The 21,499-nt window shown below is 41.7% G+C and overlaps 2 protein-coding genes across 17 annotated transcripts in view; one reads left to right on the top strand and one right to left on the bottom strand.

Moving 5' to 3' along the window:
• The window catches only part of NAV2 (neuron navigator 2), a 537,366-nt gene that overhangs the window by 360,825 nt on the left and 155,042 nt on the right, over nt 1–21,499 (top strand). For 13 of the 16 annotated variants that reach the window (XM_083461998.1, XM_083461993.1, XM_083461983.1 and 10 more), the window contains 2 exons: nt 3,543–3,595; nt 20,149–20,221. In XM_083461998.1, the coding sequence (XP_083318124.1) occupies nt 3,543–3,595; nt 20,149–20,221 (126 nt within the window). Of the gene's footprint in view, nt 1–3,542; nt 3,596–6,479; nt 6,694–8,073; nt 8,716–14,102; nt 14,228–20,148; nt 20,222–21,499 lie in introns of those variants that run through there. The other 3 variants (XM_083461989.1, XM_083461988.1, XM_083462001.1) reach the window with 3 other exon arrangements.
• The window catches only part of DBX1 (developing brain homeobox 1), a 206,438-nt gene that overhangs the window by 16,769 nt on the left and 168,170 nt on the right, over nt 1–21,499 (bottom strand). The window lies entirely within an intron of this gene.

The following is a 21,499-nucleotide window of genomic DNA, read 5'->3' on the forward strand; positions in this document are numbered from 1 at the left end:
GGGGAGCATTAATCATGGCTCATATGCATCAGTACCTCTTGTGTGAGTTTCCAGGTCCTACACTGCACAGCTCATGTCCCCTCCCTTTCTTTTTGTGAGAGGAGAGCCATGGTTTTGACTGGCTGGTCTTAGTGCTTTCACTACTCGTACTCCATCCTCTCACTCCTTTGGATTCCACCCCCGACTCCTACATGGGAAAGGAACAGATTGAACACGACATTAGTGTTTGAAAGCCCCTCCTTTCATGGCATATGGTTGTATTTTATGATTGAAGGGAAGTGGAGAGCATGGTAGTCTGATAAAACTTTCTGCTAACTAGGGATAGACACCCTCCTACATGTACTTATCTAGTTGTGAATATGGTATGATCCATGCAAAAGCAGGACCAGGCAAGGTTCATCCTACCTACAGACAGCCTGCAAAATGCTGCTGGCAGATGTAAGGGATTTTGTTTGCTGGTGACTTTTCATTTCTATATATAAGTTTGGAGAAACCAGCAGCTGCCCAGCAAAGCTATTTCAGGAATACTTCGCTGTCGCTTATAGCATAGAGGAGATGTTGCCATATACATTTAATACTCTGCGTCTCCATGTAGAAGCTAGTAGTCTTGGAATGTGCCTGTCACCAAAGAGTTGAAGAAAAGCACTCTTTTAGGCTGCCTTCCAGTTTTTGATCCGCTCAGTGTACGAGAAGCAAAAGTTAGGCCAATCCGCAGTCTGCTTTAATGTGGAGTTAAGCCATTTAATTTGCTCTTTGGACATGAAGAAGAAAGAAGCCATAATTCATCTTCTGAGAATGTATGGAATGAGTACTTAAAAAGACCATTATTTTTGTTAAGGCATGTTTTCACCCAGTTGCCATATTTATGTATGTGTAGCATGTAGTATAGTGGGAGAAAACAGAAATATTGCTTGCGAATGTAGATATTTCTGCCATGCAATTATTTTGTTCTTGTTATGCTAGAGAGCTGATGCACAGAGATCTGTTTAATATCTGTATACTATGCTGCTTAAACTGATAGTTTTTTGCCCTAAAAGTAGGGGACTAGTGTGTTCTACTGGATGATATGCTGTACTTGTGGCTGAAAGACTGCAGTTAAAATCCAAACCTATACCTATAGTGTAAATCACTGGTCTTCAACTGGTGGATCATGTACCCTGATGCAAGGTGGGTCACAGAAGGCTACCACCATACAGCTATATGGTAAAAGATTGAGAAATGGGTCCCAAATGCATGTTTGGGTTAAATGTGGGTCCTGGGTCTGAAAAGGTTGAAGATACATGGTTTAGATGAAGTTGTTTGAGCAAGATATATCTCTCGAGCCATCTGGAATATTAAAATAATTGTCTACCACTCTTACTATTTCTTTCTCTGCTTTCTCTCCCACTTTGAAGCCATTGGCTAACCTACTGCCCTCTTTCCTTGTAACAGTAAGCCATGGCTAGAAATAACCTGTGGCTTACCACAAATGAGTGGAGTGCTGGTGCATGGCGCCGAATCATGCTTGCTTTGGTCTACCCTGACCAGAGCCAGAAAACAAATAATACAGTGGTACCTCGGGTTAAGTACTTAATTCGTTCCGGAGGTCCGTACTTAACCTGAAACTGTTCTTAACCTGAAGCAGCACTTTAGCTAATGGGGCTTCCTGGTGCTGCCGTGCTGCCGGAGCCCGATTTCTGTTCTGATCCTGAAGCAAAGTTCTTAACCTGAAGCACTATTTCTGGGTTAGCAGAGTCTGTAACCTGAAGCGTATGTAACCTGAAGCGTATGTAACCCGAAGTACCACTGTACAGTGTTTGGCTTACCACTACGTGTGAACCCACACAACACGAAGCCAAGAACAAACTTTGACTTCAAGAGAAACAAGCCTCAAGTGCTGGTTCACACAGAACAGTAAGCCAGCCACTCCACAGTTTGTTTTTGAGCTGTCTCCGGAGAGGAGCAAAGTGGCCACGATTGACCAGCGTGCACATCACACTGTGGTAAACCATAGTTTTTCTTAGACTGCGGCTTACTATGATGTGTGAATGAAGCCAATGTTTTGTCACTCATGGCCTGTGTGAAACTTGTGAGTTGAGTCACTGGATGTCCATGTGAGTGGGAGTGTGCCCACTGGCCACCCCTACTGATGCCAGTGTATTCTCTGGGCTCTCAGTGGCTGCACATCTGGCAGTAGTGGAAGAGGGCCCTTCTGCATGTACTGTTAGGATATTTCCGTTCCACCTTAAAAACGGGACAGGCTGTTGTGAGTCACAGCCTGCGTATTTCCTGTTCACAGGACGTTTCTGTTGTGTCTATGCTTTCGTTTCTCTCTCTGTGCCTGAGACACGAAAGCAGGCAGTCATGTTTTCTTTGTTCTGACCAACGCTGAATAAAATTGTAAATAATGCTCTCCTGCGTGCATCTTTCGCTGTGCATTATCTGCTGATAGAGCGTGCAAGAGCTCTGGAATGTGGGAAGCTATTTCTGGGGCTCGTGTCGCTAATTGAATGATACTGCGTGTCTACGGGAGACCGATGGATCATCCGGAATCGATATGGGGCTTTGATGGATGATGTCTCCCTGGCAGTATCCCAACATGTACAACGTACTAGGGGTTACAACTTTCTGGTAAACTAGATTGGCTGCACAGGCCAGAGTTATGGAGGAGCCATATGCCACACATATGCAAGGCCACTTTCTCACTAAAATCAGATATGTAGCCACCTGGAGACATGTTCAGGTGGACATCAGCATCTGGGGTGTAGCTAGTGGGAGCATTCCTGATTTATCTTAATATGTTAACTTAACACCTCTTCAGTTACCAGCCCACAGCCTTTCAGTTCCTTATGACAATTCATAGGATCAACTGGGTAGGCCTCAGAGTCTTGGCCTCCCAACTGCCTTTAATTCATATGCTGCCACTGTCCCAACAACTATGATGGCACAAAATACTTTGAAAGAATTGGGAGAGAAAGATGATTGAGTCAAGGAATTGTGGAATCCTGTGAATCAGAATATTGAGTATCATCAACACCTCTGGACTAAATTGCACAGTAGCGGAATATATTTGCACCATGTGCATTTATACGTTGTAGGTTCAGGTTAGTTGCTAGATCTTGGAAATGTGTCATCAACAACAGACTTCACCCACTGCTTGTAAAGTAAATGAGAATTTTTAAAAAATGTAATTTATTTACATCTGACTTGTACATCTGCATGGCTTATTAAGCAAACCAGCCATGCACTCATGCATAAAGAGTGATGTGGCTTCCAGATTTGAAACAATTGGTCTGGCAAAGATTACCCATCACTTTAAGAATTGCTGTCAGCCCAGTTGTCTCTTTTTGAAATGGTGGTGACCTTCTCCAGCTGTCTCTAGAGGAATGGCTCAGAAGAAGAATTTCACCGGATGGCTCTGGGTGTTTCACACATTTGTTTTGATTGGGCAACCATAGCTCTAGGCTGTTTGATTTAGTTGCAACAAGTGCTCTGAGAATAACTGCACCAGGTGTCTTTACAATAGGTTTTGTTTTGAAATAATTCTGTCTGTTCATTTTTAGCAAATGAGAAAATCGAAGACATCAATGGCTGTCCAAAGAATAGATCTCAAATGGTAAGTGAAAAATTAAATGTGTTTTGTCTTCACTGTGTTTTCCTCTAGGCATACTTAAGAGGAAGTGAGTTTCTTTGAGCTCAGTGGGACTTACTTCTGAAGAAACCTGTTTGGGTTTAGCTGCAGACATGATGGCATATTTAACATTTAATCAATCAACCAATATTGCTTTATTGCACAGTCATACAATATATCAAATCAGATCACATGGAAATCATTAAATTAATTACAATAATTGCATCTTCTGTTTATTGACTTGTTATTCACACATTGTGATTGAATCTTAGCTGCAACCTCTACTGTATAGGCTTGTTTAGCAGCCTATTAATGCAAGTGTATTGGACGTAGAGTTTTTAATTCATTTTATAGAATATTTAAAAATAGTATGGGGAAAGTATGCAAACATTTAATATACATCAATGTAATGCATTTATTACATTGATATTTGTTATGTGAACCGTTCGCTTAAAAGTTATACATTTTTCCTATGCTATATGCTTGCACAATGGAGCTTTCCCCCCCCCTCTCCTTCCCCTGTGTGCACCCCCATTCCCTCTGAAGTAGACTCGGGGGGGGGGGGAATAACTCAAAAAAACAGCACATGACGGGAGGGAAAGGGGAATCATTTTGTCTGGCAAGCTTATATCCTTATGCAAATGGAATGCTTGTAATACTGTGATGTTGAATTCCATCCAGGGCTGGGAAGTTTTCATTGATGAACTAAAGTCACATTACTATATGACATGGTACAGCTGGCTGAGCCATCAAAAACATAACATTAATAACCTCCTTTATCTTAAAGGCTGATTCAAAAAGTGCTTTATCCTATCCCTTGTATGTTCAATGAAGGCCGTGTCTTTAGTTAATGGCATTAAAGTTAAGTTGTTCTGCACCCAAAGGACATCTGTTATGTGGCAACCAGAGACTAGGATTACTCTGCAATGGCACCCTGATTATGGAATGCCGCCCCCCAGGTATATGACTGGTGCCAATCCTGAGTAGTTTCTGGTGCCATCTCTTGAGTAGTTTCAGGTGACGGTTGAACAGCAACTTATTCCAGTGGGCTTTTATGATGATAAAATAAATTGACCAGTTTTGTTGTTGTTTGTTAACTTTTCTGCTACTGCCAATCTGGTTATGATTTTGTCTGGTCCCTTTATCTTGGTGCATGCTGATTGTATGTTTGATTTTTAAGTGATTGCACCCCATCCTATTATCATGTATTGATAAAGGCTGAATTAAAACTATTTCAAATAAATGAACTATGTGTTCAATATATGGAGCTAGGACTTTGGGGTTAATGGTTTTTATGATGGTTTTTAAGTTCTGCTAATAAAATGAAAGTGTTTTTTTAAAATAAAAATAATAATGATTAAGTTTTGAAAAAGATGCAGGTACCATTTCTAAAAGGCTAACACAGCCAGAAAGCATTGGGTGTTATTCTTAACCCTAGGAAAGTGAAGCTGGTTGAGGTGGTCTCAGGCATGATGCTAAACAACTTCAGGACCATTGTCTTGGGGAACTTCAACATTCACACTGAGACTGCCGTTAATGATCCAGCTCAAGATTTCATGGCCTTCATGACAACCATGGGACTTTGTTGCCTGCCCTTAGTCTTTGAATAATCTGATATGAATGTGATGGTGTGGAGATAGGAGGAGGTGAGATAATCCCATTGTCATAGTCAGACAATTTCCTGGTCAACAATGGTAGTTCCTCCACTAAGTTGTGGCTCCATTAAGATGGTCCACCTCTGGAGACATATGAAATCTGTTGGATTCCTAAATACCCTAGGAATTTTTTTGACAGGAATGGCATATAAGTGGTAAATAAGTGAATAAATAATCTGTTGAGGTTCTAATGTCACCTTGGAATGGTGAAATGTGATAGGCCATTGACACAATTGTTCCCCAGTGCCCCTTCTTGTGCTTAGGACCTGTGCTACTCCTTAGCACTCTGAGGAGTTACAGGTGATAAAACAGGCTGAATGATACCTAGAGTGAAAATGATGTAAAACTTGCTTTTAAAGGTGACAGAACGTTCATTAGAGCACATAGTTTAACACTACTTCTGTATCAGGCCAGCATGAAAGATGGAGAAAGCAGAACAATTGAACCAAAAGATAGGAAAGAGAGATGTAGCCAGAGGAAAGCGAAAGAAGCTGTGGAACATCCAAGCAGTAATATCAGACAGGCAGAAAGAAATGCAGCCTTGACAAAGAAACCACAAATTTATCTTATAATAAGAACAGGAAATAACTGTGGTGACTGTGTGGTGCTTGTGGTAAAGTGGTGAATCTAAAGTGTGCAGCGCTGAGCCTAGATGTTCATAGAGAGGGTGCCTTTGGCTTCTCTGTGGCTGTACATTCTCACCAATTTTTGTTTCATTTAATCTCAATTTGGGATTACTGAAATATCACACCCTAAAGACTTCAAGAGGCAGTTTGAATGAATGTAGCCAGCTGTACTAACTATTACAATGAAACCCTCCCAGGAGAATTTTAAGATTGAGAATAAAATTCATCTTTCTAACACCAAGGGTTTAGTTGGCTTTGAAAACTGTTACAGGGGAATCACAGAGGGGGCAACAAAAAGTTCAAAAGCATTAGAGACATTTTTTTGCCCCGCAAATTCCAGACAGGAATGTATTTAGAAGCATTAGCAATAGTATAGCTGTAGTAACCAACCGCCCCCTGCCCAGAAAAAAACCATCCTCAGTTAAACTTTCTCATTTACTTCATATATATTTGCAAATGTATATTTATTTATTAATATAAATATTTATATGCTGCCTTTCACCCCAGCATGTCCTCTCAAAGCAGTTTGTAAATATAAGAAAACAATAACAGTAACCTCAGTTTTTAAAATGAGCAACACTGCAGCATCATAAATAAAACTCCGGTTCTCAAACAGCACAAAAAAGCATGACTGAACAAGACTGCTTTGCCAATCTTCTTGACGGCTGGGAGAGGAAGTGCTAAATGAGCCTTCTGAGGAGCGAGATCTAGAGTGTAGGCGCCACCACTGAGAAGACCCTGTCCCAATGAATGCACTAAACATATCTCAGATAGGAGAAAGATGAGAGCATAGTCTCCACAGGTGGGAGAGTAATGTGGGGGAAGGTAGTCTTTCAAATATTCCAGACTGAAACTATATAGAATATTAAAAGTAACAGCCATCACTTTGAATTGAGCATACCAAAAGCCAACACAGATTAAATAGCAGTGGAGTCACATACTCCAAATGACTAGCCCCTGCCAAGAGACTGGCAGTAGTATTCTGAACCAAGCAGCTGTTGTAAAATTGCAACCTATGCAAACTTAATTGGAAATAAGCCATATTTAACTTTAGGGGCTCCAAGTTTTTAGTATGGTCATACCATACTTTAGCTACAGTAGGGACGTTAAAATACTCTTCAAAGTACATCTATATACTCTTTGAAAGGAGAAGGGGCATTCTGAATATTACAAGAATATAAGCCATCTGCGTTACACCTAGACGTGCTTCAAACATAATTCAGATGACACAGTTGCTGCTAAGTGCCTGAAGTCACATCTACATCATATTTTAAAGCACCCTTACACCACTTTCACCTCATGGAGAATCCAAGATCTGTAGCTTGTTGAGGGTGCTGGGAACCGTAGGTCTGTGATTTAATCCCTGTTTTAAAAGGCTCCATCTGACCTATACATTTAATGCAATATCATACCACTTTAAACTATCATGGTTTAACTACCAAAGAACGCTGGGAAGTGTAGTTTGTTAAGGGTACTGTTCCCCTCACAGAGTTACGATATTCAGCACCAATCCCTCTGCCCAGGATCTTGGGAATTGTAGCTCTGCGAGAGAAACAGGGGTCTCCTAGCAACTCCTACAGCCTTAGAGGTGGGATTCCACTAAATCGTGGCATTCATGGAATGCGGTCCACTCACAGAATGAGACCTTCCTCCTCCTGTTCTCTCTGCACCTCTTAAATCTGCTCTGGAGATTTGTGGAACAGCTACAAGGGCATTGGGGAGGGCAGTGAGGGAAGTCCCATTGTGCGAGCAGACCTTGTTCCCCATAGGTATTCCCTGTGGGAATTTGATTCTAGTTCCCATTTACAGAGCTATGCAAAAGGAAGAGACCGGGTAGTTTCACCCTTTAATTAGTTCCCTTTTCCCTCCCTAAAAAATACACAGGAAACTCTCTTTTAAAGTTCAAATAACAAATAACTTTTACTCAGTGTACTTGCACTTATCGGTTTAAAGATACAAGACAGGCAGGTGTTACTTATGTTACTAATACATATTACATAGAGTGGTATCTAAGACAAAAACTGTTGCAGACTAACTCTGAAGCAGACAGCAGCACAACAGAACAGACCTACTTCTCGGCTGCTCAAAAAGACCGTTAATAACTGCCATAACTGTACCAACTGCCATAACTGTCTCTGGCAGAAGGTGTATGACATCAGAGTACTGTATTGGAATGCTATAACCCTTCACTTAGCATTTGGGATGCTTTCATCCCACATACCCCACTTAGTGCTATGTTGAATTCCATCCATTGTTTGTGTGGAAAGGAAAATGTTATCCCTGTACACAGCATTTCCCGAGTAAAAATGTGGAGGCTACAGCGCTTTGTAATTTAGACGGATCCACAATGCTTATGCTTGCATAGTCCAAAATGCCTTTTTCTAATTCCAAATGTGTGCTCTGGTTTCTGGATTATATTAATAGAACCCTATTATTTCTATAGTCTGTTAAACAATATACAGCGAGGCAGCCTGCAATTCTTTGTGCCACATCAGAATGTGAGGGGGGAACCTTGACAGGGATTTAATTTTATGGCAGAACTCTTTATACAACTGCTTCCACCTAGGCTGCTCTGACTATTTAAATATGCCTCTATTTATAGAGTACCTACTACTGAGGTTTTCACACCTGAAATTGGCATTCTATTGAAGGCAGAAGTAATATCCTTTCTCTATATTTCCAAACTTCTAAAGCCTCTGAATGGAAGGAGTCTTCTTATTCTACTACTACTTTGCAATTTACTTTTAACACTTTTGGCCACAATTTAGTAGAATTGTCCTGTTCTGTTGCTGTGCTGAGAAATAGAGATCTCCTCAACTTTGCAGTAAGGGTCTTCCTGCATTGATTATTTTACATATTTTTCTAGAATGTTTTATAAAAAAATTAGAATGGTTCAGAATTTTACATATATCCAAGGCTGCCATCCTATGCAAACTAATGCTCCTTAGAAGACCAGTAATGTACACAAGTGTAGGATTCCTCTGCATGTCACAAACCTTCTGAGCTACATTCTAAATTTGAAATGCTTCACACTTTATTTGGTATTCAAGCTACATCAAGCATTTGGACAAGTCTATCTTAGCTTGCAAAACCAAGATATGCATAAGCAGTTTCCCTGCCCTTGTGACCCCCTTCACATGAGCTGCAGTAAAACCAGGAAGCTTCTAAATAACCATAGTTCCCCCTTTCATTCAAAAGAGGAAACGATGGTTACCAGCTTCAGAACAAACCAGGATATTAAGCCACAGTTTGAAGGCCTGTGTTGATATGAACTATGATAGTCTGAACTGGCTCCAAGTGTTACACTAGTGTGTGTTGCAGAAAACACCTGTGATCTGGGAGGGAAATGTGTTTGCAACCCCTTGGGAGGCGTGCGGCTCTCTTGCATGGTTGCACAAATGGTTCACATTTGTTATGACAACTCAGTGGCAGGGCACAAGCTTTGTGTGCTCTGTGTCCTGGGCTCAAACCGTTGAAAGGACCAGGCAGTGGGTGATGGGAAAAGACCTGTGCTGAGATCTTGAAGAGCTTCTTCAACTCAGAGTAGACAATTACGGACTTGAGGGTCCATGGTCTAACACAGCATAAGGCAGTTTATTGGTTCCTGTCTGTTTTAGCTTCAGACTTTGCTTTTACCTTTCAACCCCATAATTCTATGTGCTATAGCTTGTGAAGGGCTAAAGCAGGGGTCAGCAAACTTTTTCAGCAGGGGGGACATCCATTGTCCCTCAGACCTTGTGGAAAGCCAGACTATATTTTGAAGGGGGAAAATGAATGAATTCCTATGCCCCACAAAAAACCCAGAGATGCATTTTAAATAAAAGGGCACATTCTACTCATGTAAAAACATGCTGATTCCCGGACTATCCGCGGGCTGGATTTAGAAGGTGATTGGGCCAGATCCGGCCCCCGTGCCTTAGTTTGCCTACCCATGGGCTAAAGAGTCAAATTTTCCTACTTTCTTGTATAAGCCTGAGTGTGTTTCCATTGTCTTTCTAACACAGCAGGTTTGTCAGTTGTGTGGCCAACGAAATCCTGTGGGGCTGTTTTAGTACAAAATCTTAGAAATGCATAGCAGGGAGTATAAAAATCAAAACCGAGACAGAGACTTCTTCCAAGTTGTAGTGGAATGGACACAGATGGGAATTGGAAGAAAAGCATACATGGGATGCATGTATCCAGCTGAAAGATCTGAGCCCAGTGATTTCAGCACATTCAGCCAGACTTTTCCATTTCCTGTTTGGTATTTTTCATATTCATTTCTAGTGATGATTCTGGTATTGCATATAAATCCAGCTCACATTTTTAAAATGTAAGATGCTGACATTCTCATTTTAAATATACTTTTAAATTGTTTCTCTGCCTTTTTAAAGGATACTTTTTATTAAATATTTTCCTCATTTACAAAAGCACATGCACTGTCTCTATTTTCAGGTTATGTTTTCTACAGATCAGTTATATTTGTTGTGAGACAATAGTTTCTCTACTTTAAACAGATATGGGAAATGGATCCTGGCAGAGAGCAAAAGGGTGGCCACAAAAGGGAGTGAAGAAAGATTGCTTCTTCTCCCCAGGGTGGAGTGTATAAACACAAAATGAACTGGAATAAATCTGGGTGGGATGGATCTCAGTAACTGGTCCACCTTTCTGAGCTTTCTTCCTCTTTACTGGTTAGTAAAGAAAACATTTTACAAAGAGGGTAGGGACCTGTGCACAAACCCACTGGAACATGTAAGAGTATAAGATGAGCCTGTTGGATCAGGCCAATGGCCCACCACTTAGTCCAGCATCCAGTTCTCACGGTGGCCAACCAGATGTCTGTGAGAAGGCTGCAAGCTAGACATGGGCAAAATAGCATATCTGGGGATAGCCATTCATATGCTGGGAGAAGAAGGCATGATTGTATGCCTACTCTGGCGTGCGCAGAGATAGAATTTTAGCTTTGTGTTGTAAGCTAGTCAGAATGCAGGTGCTAAGTTCAACCTGCATATATCAGGTTCCTTCACTGTATAGACCAGAAGCCTCACTGTATGGACTAACAGCAACATGTAAAGGAAAAGGTAAAGGTACCCCTGACTGTTAGGTCCAGTCGTGGACGACTCTGGGGTTGCGGTGCTCATCTATAGGCCGAGGGAGCCGGTGTTTGTCCGCAGACAGCTTCTGGGTCCCACACAGCAACATGTAGGTTAGGGCAATTCTGCTGGCTCACCGAGACTACACCAGGTCTGGGGAACCTGTGGTCTTCCAGATGATGCTGGCCCTCAACTCGCCTCAGCTGCAGCCACCTAGCCAATTTTCAGAAATAATGGGACTCAGAGGATGAAATTCAATGTTGCACTATGTTGAGCATTCCATCAGCACAAGCTTTTCAGCTTGTCAGTTGGAAGGATTTCAATAATAATAATAATAATAATAATAATAATAATAATAATAATAATAATATATTATTTATACCCCGCCCATCTGGCTGGGTTCCCCATGCATGCTGTTTTGGGGTTTCCTGACCCCCAACTATGCACCTGCAGGGGGTGCATGGGGAGAAGACAGGGGGAATGTTCAAGTGGAAGACCTTGCACAACAGGATTCATTAGGTGAATCCCTCCCATAGTCTAACAATATCTGGAGTGCTACAGGTTCACCATCTCAGTTCTTACCACATACCAGATTTGCCAGGAAGTATTTCATTTTTACTATTACAGCCATTATACTTCTCTAGACAGACATGATGGATAGAAGGAAAACTGGACATTATTCAGCATCAGCATCATTTATATGCCACCCATCTGAGTGGAAACCACCAGGTGCTGTGCAGAAATACCTGCAAAGATTATTCCACATTACCATATGAATGTTAAAGATCATAAGAACTTTCTTTTTTGGCTGGCATTTGGAGTGATGTAGAGTAGAGCTCAGAGTAGACCAAGTGAAGTCAATGGACAAGCCTCCAGGTCAAATCAGGATATGAGTTCATGCAAATAAATAGCAAAGCTCTTCAAACAATGTTGCAGAGTCTTAAGAAGAAATATAATAGCACCCAGACACCATGTTCTTGCGCTTTATCTCGAGGTATTTTGAACTGTTTACAGATGTTCATCTTCAAAGCAACATGGTTCTGGATGTGCCATTTTTCAATCTGCCCCCCTCCAATTCTCTGGTGCTGATTCTGTCCATGTGTTTAGAAAGGGAGCGTTCCAGTGCTCATCTTTACCTCTTTTTCTTTGCTGTACTATAAAGTGGCCCTCAAAATGAGGAGGAGGTGCAGGACTGTTGAAAATCAGAACTGGCTGCCAGATTTGTTCAAAGAGTAAAAGAAAACACAGAATCTCATTTTGGCAAATCAACAGACTTTGTTGTGTTTGTTTTGGATAGTGTGCAGCCTTGGCCCAGGACAGAAAAATTAAGAAATGAAAGGTTTAAGTATAGGCCAGGGGTAGGAAACCTAAGGCCAATCGCCTTCTCAATCCGGCCTGCGGACGGTCCGGGAATCAGTAGAATGTGTGCTTTTATTTAAAATGCATCTCTGGGTTATTTGTGGGGCATAGGAATTCATTCACCACCACCACCCCCCGAAAAAAATATACAGTGGTGCCTCGCAAGACGAAATTAATTCGTTCCGCAAGTCTCTTCGTCTTGCGAGTTTTTCGTCTTGCAATGCACGGTTTCCCATAGGAATGCATTGAAAATCAATTAATGCGTTCCTAGGGAAACCGCCTTCAGACCAGGTCCGGGGACAGTCTGTCCCCGGACCTCTTCTGATGGCTGGGGGGGAGGGACAAGGGCTTTTCTTCCCACCCCCAGCATTTTAAAAAACCCCGGGACAGCGGAGGACTTCTCCGCTGTCCGGGCGATCTTAAAATGCTGGCGGGCAGGGGGGACAAAGACTTTTGCCCCCGCCCGCCTTCAGAAGGTGTTCCCGCCCCCCCGCCCGGCTTCGGAGCAGCGTTCCGAAGCCCGGCGGCGGGGGCAGGTGTTCCCTCCCCGCCGCCCGGCTTCGGAGCATCGTTCCGAAGCCCGGCGGCGGCGGGAGGAGGCGTTCCCGCCCCACCGCCCGGCTTCGGAGGAGGTCCGAGGACAGTGGGGAAGATGCGCTGCGCTTCCCCACTGTCCCGGATATTTCCCTATGGGCTGTCGTCTTGCGAAGCAAGCCCATAGCGAAATTCGTCTTGCGAAGCGCCTCCAAAATGGAAAACCCTTTCGTCTAGCGGGTTTTCCGTCTTGCGAGGCGTTCGTCTTGCGAGGTACCACTGTAGTCCGGCCCCCACATGTTCTGAGGGGCGGTAGAGCGGCCCACGGCTGAAAAAGGTTGCTGACCCCTGGTATAGGCCTTCCCAACTGGGAGCTGATTCACACATCACTCCCCACACCCCTGCCCATAGCTGTGTAACTATAGGATTGCTTTCCACATTTGCATTTCTCCAAAAACATACAACACACAAAAATACACTCCTTTACCATGAAGTTACAAACTGCTGCAATGACATGGCTAAGAGGGTGAGCAAAGAAGTCACTGCTTGAAACTTGCTTGAGCCAGCCAGGAGGTCACTAAGGAGACTCAGAAAAGCCTCCATCACATAAGCACTGCCTACACATATAGTGGTACCTCGGGTTAAGTACTTAATTTGTTCCGGAGGTCTGTTCTTAACCTGAAACTGTTCTTAACCTGAAGCACCACTTTAGCTAATGGGGCCTCCTGCTGCCGCCACACTGCCGGGGCACAATTTCTGTTCTTATCCTGAAGCAAAGTTCTTAACCTGAAGCACTATTTCTGGGTTAGTGGAGTGTGTAACCTGAAGCGTATGTAACCTGAAGCGTATGTAACCCGAGGTACCACTGTACAATAAAGCATTTGATGCAGGAGTGACTAGTCCTCTGTTTGGAGGCCTGATTCAACCCCACTAAGCATTTTTTCCCCCCTGCAGCCACCCCTCCCCTGCCACTGTTTGACAGTGGGAGCAAAATATGTGTTGTTGTTGTTTTACAAAGACATAGTGCTGGGGTGTTGGATTTATTATTTTATTATTATTATTTTTAATTAAATTGATATAGCACCCTTCATCAAAAGATCTCAGGGCAGTTCACATAATAAAATACAAGATAAAACACAAGTAAATAATTAAAGTCAACAAAACAAGAACAGCTCCCCTTCCCACAGGTACATTTAAAAGGCTGTGGGTTAAAAGGCCTGGTTGAAGAGGAGTGTTTTCGCCTGGCGCTTAAATATATATATAATGATGGCGCCAGGCAAACTTCCCTGGGGAGAGCATTCCACAAATGGGGGGCCACTGCAGAAAAAGCCCGTTCTTGTGTTGCCATCCTCCAGACTTCACATGGAGGAGGTACGTGAAGAAGGGCCTCGGATGATGAATGCAGAGTCTGGGGCAGTTTATATGGGGAGGGGCGGTCCTTGAGGTATAGCGGTATTGAGTTGTTAAAAGCTTTATAGGTCAAAACCAGCACTTTGATCTAAACTCTCTGCCCAGTTCAGTACCCTGATAGTGATGCAAGAAACCTGTCACAGATTTATCAGACCAATAATTTGATGAGCAGGGAGGGGCAGTAATCCTCCCCACTCGGGTGATCTGCTTGCCTATGTGTGTGTGTTGTGTGTGTGTGCATGCGCGAGTACAAGGTGGCCACACCTGCAACTGGCATGCAGCCTGTGGAGTGTTGTAGAAGGGTAAATAAGGCAAACCCTTGGTCCAAAAAGTTCATGAATGGTTCCCACACCTGTGCAAGCTGCATCCCTGCAGAGACTTTCTTGCACAGCCAAGCAACTCTTTAAGGCTGCCTAGATGCACATACAATCTTGCATGTGTACAGTTTGGAGTACTGGGCCAAAGCTATCAAAATTAATTTTGATAGGAACAAATGTAAAATTCTACATTTAGGCAGGAATAACCAGCTGCACAAACAGAAGATGGGGAATGACAAGCTTAACATGAATCAACAGTGTGATGCAGCAGCAAAGAAAGCTAATGTTATTCTAGGCTGCATCAACAGAAGTTTAGTGTCCTGATAAAGGAAAGTTAATAGTCCCACTCAATTCTGCCTTGATCAGACCACACCTGGAGTACTGTGTCCAAATCTGGGCACCACAATTTAGGAAGGATATTGACAAGCTGGAATGTGTGCAGAGGAGGGCAACCAAGATGATGAAGGGTCTGGAAACTAAGCCTTATCAGGAATAGGGACCATATAGAACACACATAGGTTGAAAGGTTTGGCTTCACAATCCTGCAAATTTGTTAGGAACTTCAGTTCTGCTTGAATTCCTTTCACTATGGAGGCCTTTTTTCTGAGTGTCGCTGCCATGAAGTTGTGGCAGAGAATTTGGCCTACTCCATAATGGCACCTTCTCTGTAGAATCCAGTCCAAAAGGAGCTTGCCAAACCAGCTTTTACCCAGGTGTAAAACTGCATATTTGTTTCAGCAAATCTGAGTTGTGTTCTTTGTTGTACCTTAAAGTGGCACTCAGGTTTTAAAAAAGCTGTATCAACAATGTTTTAAGAAGTGATCGGTAAAGAACTTGCTAATGGACAATCTGTTTAATGTTTTTTGTTGGTTTTATTGGTAAAAAGTAAAGGTGTCCAAAGAAAATTAATATTCCAGGCACCTACACTTTAGTGCTGCTGTTATGATTTCAAGTCTTTTTATATACTTTGCATTTTCACTGTTGTACCTGAAATGCTGGATGTAGCTTGAGACAATGGTATGGCTCTCTCTCTCTCTCTCTCTCTCTCCCCACGTCCTATCCTGCTAGCATGGATAATTTACATGAAGTTGTCGTGTTAAGTATTCCTAGGAAAATGATACCATGACAACTGCCACAACAGATGGTATTTTTCTTGTCTCTAAGATACGGAACAAACATTCAGTGATGTCCTGCCCTTTTGTGATTTGTAAAATATTTTGGGGCTCCACTCAAATGTTATGAATCAAAACAGATTTCCTGGAAGAAACATGCTGGTGGCCATCAGGAACTAGCATTCAAGTTGTATTAATAAAGGGGCATCAAAACAGAATTATGTAGGAGGACAATGAGCCTTATTTAAAATTCCACTTAACATCAGTAAACTTTTAACCTCAATACTTTTGTTTTTAATAGAAATATCTGCACTGTCAAGATGCTTGCCTTAGTAAATAACCCACCTGAATTTTTAGTGCTTCATTTTGGCTTCCAGCCAAGTTGAATGATGTTTAAAGTTTAGGGTTTTGTTTTTTTTAATGTTAAGATCTTTCATATGTATCATGGGGCAAACTCTTTCTCACACATTTTAAAAGTATGATCTCCCCAATTCATCAAAGGCTGCATCTCTCTGGGTTCCTTTATCTCCAGTAGGATATATATTCGGGGTGTTCTTTGTCGTATTCCTGCCAAATATCTACAACTGCAAGCATGTTCCTCTTGTTGGATTGGTGAAACATGCACAGTACTGTATTCAGCAATGGTAGAACCAATTATATATTTGAAGAGGGTAAAAGGGATGGATCCTTCCCTTTCTTCTATGGGTGCTGGCTTATTTTCTGTCTGATCTGACATCAAGTCTTTAATAAATGGCTACTGGCAGGGTTTGTGAACTAGCTCTAATTGCTTTCTGAAATGAGTACAAAAAGTTCTTTTTTTAAAAAAACTTTGGGTCAGAGGACCAACTGCACATGATGGTGTCCTGTTGGGTTAGGATCTCATACACACACACACCTTTTCTTTGCATGCCGCCTTTCCATAATTCAGATCATGCTTAACATGAAAAAATCTCATAATTTGCAAATATAACAAAAATAGTCATAAAAAAATAAAAACAGCGCATCAAAAGGTACACAACCAAATCAACAATTTCCACACTAAATCATAAGATCTAAAAATAAAAATACCAAAAAAATATTTTCAATAACAGCAACAACCCTCCTCTCAACAGAAACTCCTTAAATAATACCCCAACCCAAGTGTCTGTTCAACAGCCTCAGTTTTCGTAGCTGAAGTCAGTCAAGGTCCCCGCTGTCTCAGGCCAGGTGGAAAAGGCCTGCAAGGCAGGGAGCCAGGTCTTTCAGGACTCACACCCAAGATGGTCCACAGTGTCCTACATCATTTGTTAAGGGTATGCAACTTACTAGATTTCATGCTGGGCACTTGGAAGCTAGAGGATGGGACTTGTATATCAGCTGCATAGGATTCTGACAATGGAGGGTTGCAGGATGCAGGAAGCCACTACAGAACGAACCTTTCTGGTTCCTTCATGCTTCATAGTGGATTTTGGGTCTTAATAACAATTTTGATGCCCTGAAATCAGCTGTGACTGTGCAAGGAAATAGGGCATGCCTAGTTGCATTTCCGGACTCCCACGTGGATACTTTGTTTAACACTCATTACTTGAAACATATGCAACCTTCTGCACACTCTCTCTTCCTGGTTTCTTCACTTTTCATATTTGTCAGACTTAGACAATGGTAACTGAGGTGAAAGAATAGATTGAACAGTGTATCTTAACTCTAGATGTGCTAACTGATGGCCAAGAAGAGGCTACACAAACCGTTTTTTAAGTCTTCTCTCTGCTGTGATTAGTGACATTTACCAGACATGCTTACTAAGCTAGAAAGATTTTACTACTTATGCTTTTTCCAGCTCAGATCTTTATTGGCTGCTGTTTAAGCCTACATTATGTGCACTTTGCAGCAAGGCAGGTTTGCTATTAAACGATATGTGACCAAATATAGTTTTAGTTGTAGCTCTCTCTCTCTCTCTCTCTCTCTCACACACACACACACACACACACAGAGAGAGAGAGAGAGAGAGAGAGAGAGAGAGAGAGTTTTTTTCTTAAATAAATGTTTAGGGGTACTCTCATTTTCCTATTCATATTGAAATACTGTTCCTCAGTGAGGCCAAACTTAGATTCACAAAATGTTTAGGGGTATGTGTACCCCTGTGTCCCCCCAGAAAAAAGCACTGTGTGTGTGTACAGTAAAACATCAAACCCTGTATAGTAAAATTGAAAGTGTGTGTTTTAGTATGAATGTGCAGCATAAATGATGGACTACAGATGTATGGTGTTTGTCATTGAAGATTTGGATGAAGACTGTCACATAGCAAGGCAAGGACTGAGTCACATTACAGGCGTAAAATGCCGCTCAGACATTCCTTTTCTTAATTTGGATCAAAGCTGGTTTTGGGGAAAATTCATCAATATGCAGTGTTTCATAAGTAAAAAAACAGGATAGATATGGATTGTGGCTAATGTTGCGTGTACACTGCTTCCCAAACCAGCAGTGGTAGCATACAGGATGCAGAGTAAACTGAAGTGTGTACATAGCCAATAACTCTTTTGTGCATTAAACAAGAACATTTACAGGAAACTTCACACTCCACCCAGATATAACTCCAGTACCACCTACTGATTAAACTATATGATACTATCCATATTGTGGTCATATACTAAAATGTTTTATAATATTAGGGTAAACATTTTTATTGTGTGTGCTATTTTACTATACATAATGAGCTTTTTATATGGAGGATTAGTTTCAAAACCGGTTCCCTTACTTGCAGTTCGAAGTGGCGGAAGTTTCTCCTGCATAATATAGGTCTGGTTTACACACACAGCATAATGAGGTAAGAATAAGGTAGTAGAATTCTCACCTGGTAGAATGGATTATTCCAATTGCAGTTAGGCAATCACATTTCTTGTGTTAAGAAAACAAAAACCTCCTGCAAAAAGAAATCCAGCACAATAGGAACAGGCTAGGTTAAAAACATTAAGCATAGGGTCTTGGGTTTTGCTCTGGGGGGTTGTTGGTTTCCCATGCAGGAGCATTAAAAATGGTGCTCCCCTTCTTCAGCCTGAAGTGGCATAGCTCACTTTATCACCTCAGGATTCTACTATTTCCTTCTTCTGCGTGTCTTGACCAGGTCATATAAATTAGAAAACCCAGAGATATTTTTTGCTGGGGGAGAGGAAAGAGGGATAGCTCTTCTTTAGTCTCAAAAGCAATACTTTCAGTTTTTGTTTAGATACCTGGTGGTAATTGAACTTGGAGCTGGTGTGCCTTTAAATAAGAGGACAGAGAGAAATAATTTTACATTAGGATTGCTGGGGAAGGGAATGTTACCCCCACAATGATTTTTCTGGCCAAATGAAGTTTATAGTGATAATACTCCCATGCTCTAGTCACATTGAAAGAAATTCTGAATACAGTGGTACCTCGGGTTAAGTACTTAATTTGTTCCGGAGGTCCGTACTTAACCTGAAACTGTTCTTAACCTGAAGCACCACTTTAGCTAATGGGGCCTCCTGCTGCTGCCGCGCCACCAGAGCACAATTTCTGTTCTCATCCTGAAGCAAAGTTCTTAACCTGAAGCAATATTTCTGGGTTAACGGAGTCTGTAACCTGAAGCGTATGTAATCTGAAGCGTATGTAACCCGAGGTACCACTGTATCTGCATAGCCCATATTGTAGTTCTCTTTATTTTAAATGAAGAAGAGACTCACCATGAGAAACAGCCGTGGCCTTCAGTAATCAGCTGCTATTCATACCATTTAGAGAATGATGTGAGTAAACATGCTCTGGATTCCAGTTGAGGTTTCTAGTTTCCATTTTTGAATTCTACTGCCTCCATGACTGGAAATTTCTGCCAGCTGTCCCACTTAGGAGTAAATGAGAAACTTTCCTCACATCAAACAAATATGGTGCCCTGTGTTTATTTTCAGCAGACAGTGACAAGGAACATTGGAAAAGTTACTCTGGGAACAAACTGGCTCTAAATCAGTTGGCAGGCATATGTGTGTCTGAGAGAAAGATCCTTATTTGGTTGAGGCAGTCTTAACCGTGTCATAAAAAGGTTCCCCCAAATAAAGATTTTGTTATCTGAACCACCCGAACCACTTGTGGAACTGTGTCACACAAACCACTTCCCATGGGGCTTATTCTCCCTGTGGTATCTAATACAAGTTAAGGGCAGGTCTGCATTGTCTTTCTATTATGTGAGTGATAAGAGCATAAGGTATTGTGGTCTGCACAAACATAAGCAATTCACTATGGCCTGCTCAGAAGGTGTCATGTTGGTGTAGCTCCTTGGGAGAAAAGGAGGGTTATAATTATAATAAATAATAACGTAAAGTATTAAGCAGAGGATTTTGACATGAACTTCTGCCTGACAAGTTGATTTCACATGAATAGTAGAATGAAGTCCAAAGGGTGCAGTAATGCATTTTCATTTATCTCTCATTCCCTCTCTCTTTCTCCCTCTTTTTCTCTTTTTAAGATTGAAAATATAGATGCGTGCCTGAGTTTTTTGGCTGCCAAAGGAATAAACATACAGGGACTGTCTGCAGAAGGTGAGTCCGTATTTGTAGTATTTATATAGCAACAAGATTAGTGGAGCTACAGGACAGTCTTATAGATGATGACAAAAAAATAATAATAACCACCGTCAGTGTGAATAAATATTTTATATCGTAATCTGCATTCAAATCTATTAGAGTTCAAGATAGCAGTGTATCTGTTTCACCTAATACTAGGTGTAAAGTATAAATAGAAGTTAGCTTGTTTATCATTGTAAGGGTGACACAATTTTGACTTTGACTGATTTGTGTGCACTCAGTTGGCCAAACCAGATTCAGGCAATGAATTGTGCTTTGTGGTTAATTTATCTATAGTGGTCATATGTCTTAAAGATGCTGATATAAAATAATCCAATGCTCAGACTGTAATTGTTTAAACTCCTTCATGGCATAATCATGAATTAGGTATGTTTCATGCCTGCTTAATTAAAAACAAGCTGTATGTTGTCTGGCTCTTATCCAAGCTCTGTGGGCAACTCCTGATATTCACTTGGGATAGACACGTTGAGCTGTTCCTGGTGCTATGAGGTCAATAGGGAAACTCTTGTTTGCATCAGAGTCATTGTGCACACAAAAGGTGATCCTTGATTGGGCTGCGTGGCGAAGCTATTTGTATGTTCATCACAGCTCTGAGTTGCTATTTTACTTTCACTTGCATGTTTGCAAGCGGAAGCAGGAGTTAGCCACTTCAATAAATGGCAGTTAAATCTGCCGCTGAACGCTTTCTCTTACCCCTCCTCACTATTCTCAAAATTAGCAGTTGGATTTGCAAATACAGGTGAGCCTGTTTTATTCTTGGTCATTTATGTGAAAGACAGATTGTGTGAGTTTTGTATGCATTTTTACTTGCGAATAAGGTTTACCTTGACAGCAAAAGCTGCCACAATTTCCTTGAGTTCACACTGCTGCTTTGAGAGCACATTTATACATGTCAGCTGCCAGAATGCTTAAATGGAAGATCAACAGATCAACTCTCGGCTGACATGGGAAAGATTCCCTCATTCCCTGGGTAGGAGAATCCCGGTTGCCAGCAAATGGAATCTCCTGGCTCTAAACAAGAACACTGAGCATGGAGGGAATCCCAGCTGCTTATGCCAATGGGATAATTATACTTTTTCTTTCTGTCTTCCACTCTCAGGCTGAATTATATTTATGTTTAAAGTAAGAGCACTAAGTGGCAGACAAGTACTGTACATACAAAATATGACTTTCAAATCCAAAACAAGGGGAGCCCAGAAATTCAACAAGTCGTTTTTTTGTTTTTCCCTGTAC

This window comes from Podarcis liolepis (genome assembly GCF_965112155.1).
Source record: "Podarcis liolepis genome assembly, chromosome: 1".
NCBI classification, from domain to species: domain Eukaryota; kingdom Metazoa; phylum Chordata; class Lepidosauria; order Squamata; family Lacertidae; genus Podarcis; species Podarcis liolepis.